General features: G+C 32.6%; 1 protein-coding gene across 2 annotated transcripts; it reads left to right on the top strand.

Annotated features, from left to right (window-relative positions):
- Positions 1-4306: 4306 nt before the first annotated feature.
- LOC123211651 (transcription factor BHLH42-like) lies at positions 4307-9280 on the top strand. 2 transcript variants are annotated; one of them, XM_044630442.1, is made up of 8 exons: positions 4307-4800; positions 4889-5143; positions 6273-6369; positions 6851-6865; positions 6955-7011; positions 7120-7660; positions 8000-8919; positions 9007-9280. In XM_044630442.1, the coding sequence occupies exons 1-8, from the start codon at positions 4697-4699 to the stop codon at positions 9088-9090; spliced, it is 2073 nt and encodes a 690-aa protein (XP_044486377.1). In that variant the 5' UTR covers positions 4307-4696; the 3' UTR covers positions 9091-9280. The 2 variants fall into 2 exon arrangements, with proteins under 2 accessions (XP_044486377.1, XP_044486376.1); XM_044630441.1 differs by having other exon boundaries at positions 7114-7660.
- Positions 9281-10347: the final 1067 nt, after the last annotated feature.

The following is a 10347-nucleotide window of genomic DNA, read 5'->3' as shown; positions in this document are numbered from 1 at the left end:
CAAATTATAATTTTAAAGGCTAAAGTTAAATAAATGTTTCTCCCACTTCCTTTTTTTTTTTTCTAAATAAGGAACCTCATCAAATTCAGATTTCACTTTCAAAGAAACTCTTACTAAACTTTGATATAATTCTCTGTCTTACCTCTACTAGTAAACACTAAACAAACCTTTTTTATTTTTTCAATCTATAATTTTATTTCCATAATCCCTAATAGAAATTTAATTACATGAATTTAAAGCTTCATGAATTATTATTGGAATTCTATGTGGAAGTTTAAGTTGCTCTTTGAAATTTTTGTTTCAAAATCAAAATTGGGTATGAAAACAACAAATTTGATTTTGTATTTTCAAAATTTTAAAATGCGTTTATTATTAATGTCTAAAAGTAATATTTTGCTTTGTTTTTTTTTATGATAAATATGAAATATTACTTTTTTTTTTTCAATGATTTAAGTGTTGTCGATTATTTTTTTAATACAAAATTAACATTTTTCTTGGTGGGACAATGTTGATATTGATTTCGAGGAAAGTAATCAAGTTTTGTATATAACAACGTTATCATATTTTGTTTAGGAGATTATTGTTATAATATTTTAATTACATTGACTTAAATACCCTTTTGTTTTTCTTTTAACAATGGTCACGTAAAGAAGATTGTTGTTATTTCACATTTTCAATTAGTGTTGGACCTGAATTGGGCTGACTCAAGCTTGATAGACAGCTTAGATCAATTTGAATTTGTTTAATTTAAATTTGAATTGAATTAAAGTTGAGAGGTTTGATTTGTTTTAAAATTGAATTAAACTTATTATAGAGAGAGTTCGACTTAACTTGATCGAATTCAAACTTGGCTCGTGATTTGATTTGAATTATTTTTAGTAATTACTAAAAGACATAGCTTTGTCAATAAATCACAAATTTGAACTTTGAATTTGAGTCATATATCTGACTCATAGATTTGAATTATAAATTCAAGTCAAACTTAAACCAAATTATTTTTATTATAATCGAACTCGAATCATCTTTAATATTGATTGAACAAACTTAAGTTAAACTATTTTTTATTCGAAAAAAACTCAAACTAATAAATGTTTTGGCTCGATTCAAATCGTACTCACCTATGATTTCTCTTTTGAATAGAAGTCGGGCAATTATGGAGGATGTGGTCCAAACGTCTGTAAATAAAAAACAAAACGTGAGCAGTAAGCCCTACTTATTTACTGGGCTCAAAGCCTGTCGTTCATTTTTCCTTCTTTGTCGTTTTGCCCTTCATAATCTGCTTTTTGGCCCACTAGTTTCCAAGTCATTTGGAACAAAATTCGAAACATCATTTGTATATATATTCAGTCTAAAGCACACAGTTGTTGAGCACAAAATAATTTTTATTTAAATTTATAAAACGTTCTGATATCATCCATGAAGCGAAAATAATTTTAAAATTGTCACTTTTATAATGCCCCTAATCGAATGATGTAGAAAGAGAGCTGGAAATCCAACAGGATAATATAATTATATAATTAATTATCCATTTTCCACTTAATTACATATGTTAATTAATCCAAAATAATTGAGACTTTGCTTATATTTACCATCCCTTTCCAATATAAATAAATTCTGGAGAGTGAGACAAGAGATATCTACCATTCTTCATTTTTTATTTGATAGTTTGTTGATCACACAGCCCCACCTGCCTTTCCTCTACAACAGCATTAAGCTATACTATACAAGATTATAATTATAATATGTGATTATCTATTAGTTAATACCCTGTAATGAGAATTCAACAAACGATTATACAGCTTTAATAGTCAATAAAATTAATAGGATATTATTATATTTATGAAATTTTAATTTATTTAATATAATAATTATAAATTTATTCATTGTAATTCAGATTTATTTATTTAATCAATACATACGAATTTATATTTTTATATGTTTTTTCATGAATGTATTACTCATGTGATGTAACATTATAAGGTAATTAGTGTGTTTAAAAATGTTAATTAGGGGGACAATAATCGGATTTGATTCAAATTTCAATGCGGTTTCATTAATGGCACCTGTCGAATCCAGACCTCTATACCTACAAATATAAGTAAAATTTATTGGCTGACTCTTTGTTGGAATCTGCCATTCTTCTTCTACTGGGATTCTCAGGTCAAATGCTTCCCTTCAAAGTTGCTTCATTGACATTTTTCCTTTTTTTATAGCCACTTGATTAACTTACTTAAATCCTCTTCAAAGAGATATTAAAAGTTAATCTAATCAATTTTGCAAGAAGTGAAATAATCTAGAAGCTGTGTAGATATATTTTATTTTTCCAAAAAATTTAGCTGTAAAAATAGGGTAAAAATATGATTGCATTTACATAATTTTATTGTTAAAAGTATATATCAAATAGGGCTATTCATATTTTTTTCCTGAAAATATTAGCACCGAAATTTACAGTGCCCACACATGAATTTCAACGTGGAAAACTACAAAAATAAGAAGCTGATTTTTACCTATAAAGTTGGCGAGTCTAGTTCAGTGAATAATCCTCCTGTCTATTTCAAATAATCCCTAGAAAAATTATGTAAAAAAAAAAAAAAAACGACCATCACAATTTATTAATTTAAACTAAAGCACTCAGTAAATAAGTTTCAAATTAATTCTTAATTTTACATAATAAATATAATTTTTTACAATAAACTTTAAATAAAATAGACACGTGAATAATGATATGATTGGCTTGTGGCGTGGAAATTCAGGTGGGTTGGCTCTCGGTATTCCGTAAAAGTGAAAAAAGTTGGGGATTATTTATTAATTAATTATTTTTACGAATCTCAACGCCCAGTCTTAGGGTAATTAGCTACCTAATCTTTTCTCTCAAATAAAACTTAATTCACCTCTCTCTGTCTCTCTCTCTACACCACTCAACTAACAAAACTCGCGCACTCACCAAAGCCTGACATCTGTCATCTAAAGTGTCTGGTAGACCAAACAGTCAAAAACCCACTCAAAATCCATTTGCTCCCCAATCTTCAGTTCAACGTAAAAGTGGGTTGATAATATATGAAAAATAACACCTAGAACCTCATCAATTTGGGACTGAATTAAAATTGAGTTTATTTGAGTTCGAATAAAATGACTCAAGCTTGAGTCTGAGTGTTAAATATTTTCAAATTTGAATTTGAGCTCAAGTTTTAAAGGTATTCAGTTAGTTAAGCTTACAACTCAAAAATTTTGATCTAATTTAACTAAAATGATGTCATTTTGATTAATACTCATCAAAATAATATTGATTTAGTTATTTTTTTCTTGACTACAGTATTGAACTAAGCTTAAAACTTGAATCAAGTTTAAACTTAAGTTCAAATCTTCTCAAATAAGCTGAGTTTGAACAATTTTGAGAATAATTTGACAAGTTCAAGCTTGCACTTGGCTCTACTCTAGCTAAGCCGAGCTCAATTCAATTAGAATCCAACTCTCAATTGACAAATTTTTAGACATACATGTATATAATTTGTAAAATATTAATATATAGAGGTGGATACAAACCGGATCAAGCCTAAACACTCTTTGGTTTGAGTTTAGTTCTAATAAAAAATGGTATGACAGTTTGACAAGCCAAAATTAAATCTAGCTTGGATGTAAAATGACTCAACTCAGTTCAATTCGAGTTTGACTCAATTTCGTAACTCGAACATGTGGTTCAAATTTGTAATTTAATTTAGATCAAATTAATTAATGATTCAAATGTATGACTTAGATTTGTGATTTAAGTTCATAACTCATTGACAAAACAACGTCGTTTTACTTAAATAATATTTAAAATTTTTTTTCGAGTCACAAATTTAAATAATCAATTCAAACTATGAATTCAAGTTAATTTGAGACGAATTAAGTCATAATTTGAACTACTGATTCAAGATGAATTTGAGCAAAATACCTTTTAACTCAAGTTCGGTTCAATTTAAAAAATGAATAAAATCTTCTAACTCGAGTTCGATTTGAATTTAAATCAAACAAATTTGAACCTAGTTAAATTAAATCAAACCAAATTAAATCATATCAAGGCTTCTAATGTACCACTGATATTATATAAATTATATTAAAAATGAATGGAATTATAAAAAAAAAAATCTGATATTAGGACCAAAATTTTATTTTTCGATTATACTGGATCTAATGTTTAGACTAGACCTCCTCAGGGATGAAAATGTATTTAACACTTCTCTCTCCGCGTACAAGAACCCTAACCACTCTATATATATAAATTATTTTATTTGAAATATTTAAAAATTAACCAACCCATCAGTCTGAGTCTCAGCTTTCTAACGACCCTTCAATCAATCTACGGATCGCAATACCAAGCAATCATTTCTTGGGCAACTCGATTATCACCACCTCAAAGTCATCCTCCTTAACTTTCGTTCTCTTTTTTATTTTCTCCTCTTCGCACCTGCTGGTCTCTTTTGCTGTACACCCTAAGTCTTCTTTCTTCGTTTTACCTTACAATCTTTTTCGATTGGGATTAAAGGGTTTGATTTGCAGCTTAGATCTTGGAGCCTCTCGTTTTGTCTATTTACTTTCACCTGATTACTTCCGTCTTCCTTTTTCTTTTCTTTTATTTCCTTTATTTCTATTTTTCATTGGAATTCGTATAATTGGATTTCCAGAGAGTGAAAGTAGTTTTGTCGGTGAATAAGAAATGGCTGCACCGCCAAGTAGCCGGCTTCAGAGTATGCTGCAAAAGGCGGTGCAATCAGTTCAGTGGACTTACAGCCTCTTTTGGCAAATTTGTCCACAGGAAGGGTACATTAATTATTTAATTTCTACAAATAATGTTTTAGCAAATTTTGTTAAAAATTATGCTTTAATTTTTCGTGTTTCTTTTCTTCAGGATCTTAATATGGGGAGACGGGTATTATAATGGAGCCATTAAAACCAGAAAAACAGTGCAGCCTATGGAGGTCAGTGCCGAGGAAGCCTCTTTGCAGAGAAGCCAACAGCTCAGAGAGCTTTACGATTCATTATCAGCCGGAGAAACTAACCAGCCGGCAAGACGGCCTTCCGCGGCTTTGTCACCGGAGGACTTGACGGAGTCCGAGTGGTTCTATTTGATGTGTGTTTCCTTCACTTTCGCTCCGGGAGTTGGGTGAGTTACATTGGCTTCTTTGATTTGTTTTTTTAACTGGAATATTTATTTCTATATTGTAGTAAAGTTAAGTGCATGAATCTTTATTTTCTGCAAATGAAATTGGTAAAATTTACTTGTGGAATGATTTTTCCTTTGTTTTACACTCTTTGTCATACGCTAGGTCTAAATACTTCTCCTCTTTTTTCCTTCAATATAAAGCTTTAATTTTTAAAGCAATTCAACATTTCTTTTCCTGGATAATCTGACATTTGTTATAGTAACTGCACCATCCAATTTTCAATAATACTATGTGCACAAATGTGTTTAAATATTGTTTTATTTTTAATTTTTTATTTGTTTAATCAAATCTTAAATTTTTGTTATATTTTTATCACGGGTTGGTGTAAAAATTTGGTTGTCGTTTTAATTGAGTAAATGGCAAGAAAGCAACTTCACAGTCAACAACAGTAAATGAGACAGTTAGGGTTCTTCAATTATGGTAGATTTCCAAACCAGACTTTTGAAATAAAGGCTATCGTTTCAATTGATTTCTAGTTCTTTCTTTAGTGAAGTGAATGGAATTGGAAGAACCCATTGCTCAGATTTGTCTTCAGAATATTTAAGATGGAAATCTAGTTTAGATGGAGAATATTTTCAGGAGAATATAAGTCAAAAGAGTCCGATGCTATATAATACGTAAAAGTTTGATTAGAGTTTGAAAAAATTTGTCTTTGGTTTGCTGCATGCCATGGAAGCTGCTTATTCAGGAAATTTTACAAATCGTTACGTTAAGTTTTTGGAAAGCACCTAATACATTCCTTTGTCGTATATAGAAAATATTTGTCTCATAAGTTTACAAGTTTAGTTGAATACTTAAATTATTGGTAATATAGGGGATTGTGCCATCAGCCATGCCATTTAAGCACTGATAAATCTAATAAAGGAATGGACCACTGCAATGATTCTAGAGTTTTGGTAACTTTGTTATGGAAAGATTGCCCAATATTTAATATTCAAGTATCTTTTTCCTACCCATCTAAATTTTTATGTCAAAGTTGGCACATCATATTTTTGCTTCTACATTTGGTATTAAGCTTAATGATTTTTGAATAAATTAAGTTGTTACTGAAAATGTATACATGTTTAGGTTGCCCGGAAAAGCATATTCACGGCGACAACATGCATGGCTCACCGGAGCAAATGAGGTTGACAGCAAAACCTTTTCTAGAGCAATTCTCGCCAAGGTGCCATCACAATTCTCCTTCCTCTCTCCTTTAACTTTAAAAAAAACAAAAGATCATTAAAAATCTATTTCTCATAATTACTCATTTTTAAAGAGTAATTATTCAATTTCCAGAAAATACAGTCTTACAAACCCATACATATGAAATCATGTTTTGGTGCAATTTTTGGCTTTGGAGATTCAGCTGAACAGCCAGCTTATATTGGTTTTTGATGTACAAAATGAACTCGTACGTAACATATGTATCACTCTTGATCAATTCATAAGTTTGCTCGCTTTAAAAGAAACAACTGAAACTAAAAGACAATATTGCTTAAAAATAGCTTTTTAAATCATCAATGGGAGCCCATCGGAAGGAAAAAAGAAGAAGAAAAAACAAAGAAAAGCATGCATTTTCTCCGTGGTTTATATGTCTTTTGGCGTCTATTGTTAACTGCTTGCTTTTCTTTCTCCACATGATCAACGTGCGTGCATTTCAACAGAGTGCTCGTATACAGGTAAATCTCAAATCTATATGGAATGATGGGTTTCACCAATTTAACTTTTGCCCAAGATCTTAAAGAAGAAATTATATATGATGGTGCAGACTGTTGTGTGTATTCCTCTTCTCGATGGTGTGGTTGAATTCGGCACAACGGAAAGGGTAAATCAAAACTTCTCATTTGTATTCGAAGTGATTGACATTTTTCTAAGAGCAATTTTCTATTGTTAAATTTGAATTATTTTGATCCCATTTTTACTGTAGGTGCAGGAGGACCTTGGATTCATTCAACATGTAAAGACTTTCTTCACCGACCACCGCCACCCAAATCCCCACCCACCAAAACCAGCTCTCTCCGAGCACTCCACCTCCAGTCCCCCCACCTCCTCCGACCACCCACGCTTCCGCTATCCCCCTATCCCCGCCGTGGACCCACCAGCAAATGCCAACCAAGAAGAAGACGAAGAAGAAGAAGACGACGACGAAGAGGAGCACGAGTCTGACTCCGAAGCCGAAACCGGCCGCAACAGCCGCGAAGCCGCTGCACAAAACCCACAAGTTGTAGCCCCCGCTGTAGCAGAACCCAGTGAACTAATGCAGTTGGAAATGTCTGAAGACATCCGGCTGGGCTCCCCGGATGACGCCTCGAATAACCTCGACTCAGATTTTAATCTACTGGCCGTGAGCCAAGGTGCCGTTAACCCAGATAATCAACGGCGAGTTGACTCATTCAAAGCCGAGTCGAGCCGGAGATGGCCGATGTTGCAAGAGGCGCCATTTAGTAGTAGTGGACTTCAACAAACTCAATCAGGTAAAAGCAATGAAATTTCTAACTGTCACAGAATCTAGCACAAGATCTTAGCTGAAGATTAGGTATGAGAGATAATAAACAATAAATCACCTTCTCATCATAATTTACAGAGACCCATTTTAAGATACTGATAATAAGGTCATGATTTCAGTGACGATGATCTATCATGTTCATGCATTGAATTTTTTACTCCAGAACAAAAATTTTACCGTGTTAATCAATTGATTTGACTCATTTGATTCCCACAACTGCAAATAAGGCAAAAAGCTTTCTTACTTTCTCAGCAATTAAAAAATTTATTAGCTTCTAATGCTTTTATGTTTTCGGATTTGATTGCAGAACCACTGCCATTGGATGAATTGACTCAAGAAGACACTCACTATTCACAAACCGTGTCGACGATTCTTCAAAAGCAGCCCAATCCGAGCCCGTGGGCCGACTCATCGTCCACCGGCTACGTCGCATACTCAACCCAATCAGCTTTTTCCAAGTGGACAATTCGCTCGGATCACCACCTCCCCGTCCCAGTTGAAGGCACATCGCAATGGCTACTCAAGTACATTTTGTTCAGCGTACCATATTTGCACAGCAAATACCGTGAGGAGAACTCGCCGAGATCGCGTGACGGGGGCGGCGACCCCTCCTCTAGGCTCCGCAAGGGAACCCCGCAAGAGGAGCTCAGCGCCAACCATGTCCTGGCGGAGCGCCGCCGCCGTGAGAAACTCAATGAGCGGTTCATCATTCTGAGGTCACTCGTCCCGTTTGTCACCAAAATGGACAAGGCTTCAATTTTAGGTGACACCATTGAATATTTAAAACAATTACGTAAAAAGATTCAGGATCTGGAGACACGTAATAAGCAAATGGAGGTAGATCAACGGTCAAAATTGTCCGAGCTACAGAGGACTTCAAGTAGTGGGTCAAAGGAGCTAAGAAGTAGTCAAACCGTTATGGACCGCGGGCGAATTGGATCCGGACCGGGGTCCGAAAAGAGGAAACTAAGAATAGTAGAAGCCAGCGGTGGCGTTGCAAAGCCAAAATCGGTGGATTCACCGCCAGCCGGATCGTCGGTGACGGCGGTGACAACATCAATACAGGTGTCAATCATAGAGAGTGATGCATTGGTGGAATTGCAATGTGGGCATAGAGAAGGGTTGTTGCTAGACATAATGCAAATACTGAGGGAGCTACTGATTGAAGTGACAGCAGTTCAATCATCTTTGAATAATGGGGTGTTTGTGGCACAATTAAGAGCCAAGGTAACGGTGGTGGGTTAATTTTGAGATTAATTTGTTACTCATTTGAGATTAGTGGGTTTCTAATTGAAGTTTAATTTGGTGTTACAGGTGAAGGATAATGTAAATGGGAAAAAGGCAAGCATCGTGGAGGTGAAAAGGGCAATACAGCAAATAATACCACCCCAGTACTGACGATGGGTATAAATAGATTTGGTAGAGATTATTTAATTGAGAGTAGGTAATAGTAATTTAGGGCTGAGGAGATGAAATTAATGAATCAACTGGTCAATGCCCCATCCCATCCCTCTTTGTAATCTAACCAAATGTACTGCATAAAAGTGTAAGAAATGCTTAGATTATGATAATTCTCATGTCCCCTCCAGATTCAATATTTCCATAAGAAAAATGGGCAACAATTTGTTTGAGAATATATATATATATATATATATATATATATATATATATATATATATATATATATATATATATATATATATATATATAGAATGCTGAGCAGGGTTTAAAATGAAATTAAAGAAAAAGGAACAGGAAATGAGTGAAATTGCTCTTCTTCAGAGTTAGTTCAAGAATAAACAGTCATATAAATGTGGTATCCTTGCATAAAAAAGGGCAAACACATGTTATCTATCACACAACTAAGACTCTTCACATTGGAATCATTTTGTTATACGAGGAAAGTGACATCCTCTTCGAGTGGAACTCTTGTGGACCTTAAAATAACCTCTATAAAGATTTGAGATAATGTCTTAGAGATTTTGTTATGCAAGACACTCATAAGAAGACAAACATATAATATTTTTTAAGTGAAAAAAATAGACCAGATAATAAAAAATAATTTTTTATTTGAATAATATTATATATATTTTTTATAATACACAATTATATATATATATATTATATATATATATTATTATGTGATTAAATATTATTTTATCTTTAATTTAAAATTATTTAATAATTTAATAATACATTATTTATATATATGAATTATGTATCAAAAAGTAAATCTACCTAATTTTATTATTATTGTTTGTGGTGGCTGAAGAAAAAGCATGTGATTAATGTTCCAACAGTCACAGAAATCTACCCAACTTTCTCAACATTTACACTGAGACCACACGTATTACAATAAATCAAATATGTATTTGCTTCTAGCAAATAGTCTAATGAGTTTCAATTAGGCCAAAAGACCTGTTCCCACCCTAGGTTTAGTAAAATCTTAAAATTTTATTCTCTAATTTTTTAAAATTCAAACATTTACCTATAAGTTAAATTCTATTAAAAATCTTAGTTATAGTTAGAGGTAAAATCGTCATTTTAATAATATTATTAAAAATATATATAATTTATTATATTTTTCTCTTTAGGTTTTAAAAAATAACAATTCACCCCTCTCAAAAAGTTTTTTAGTTTTAAAAAGTCATACCT

The sequence above is a fragment of the Mangifera indica genome, chromosome 3 (assembly GCF_011075055.1).
Source record: "Mangifera indica cultivar Alphonso chromosome 3, CATAS_Mindica_2.1, whole genome shotgun sequence".
NCBI lineage: Eukaryota > Viridiplantae > Streptophyta > Magnoliopsida > Sapindales > Anacardiaceae > Mangifera > Mangifera indica.
This window is presented reverse-complemented; position numbering and strand designations above follow the sequence as displayed.

Excerpts from the sequence above, each read along its gene's own strand:
- LOC123211651 (XM_044630441.1), top strand. The coding sequence starts at position 4,697 with ATGGCTGCACCGCCAAGTAGCCGGCTTCAGAGTATGCTGCAAAAGGCG. Across the intron at positions 5,144-6,272 it reads ACTTTCGCTCCGGGAGTTGG|GTTGCCCGGAAAAGCATATT; the intron begins GTGAGTTACATT and ends ATACATGTTTAG. Across the intron at positions 7,661-7,999 it reads ACTTCAACAAACTCAATCAG|AACCACTGCCATTGGATGAA; the intron begins GTAAAAGCAATG and ends ATTTGATTGCAG.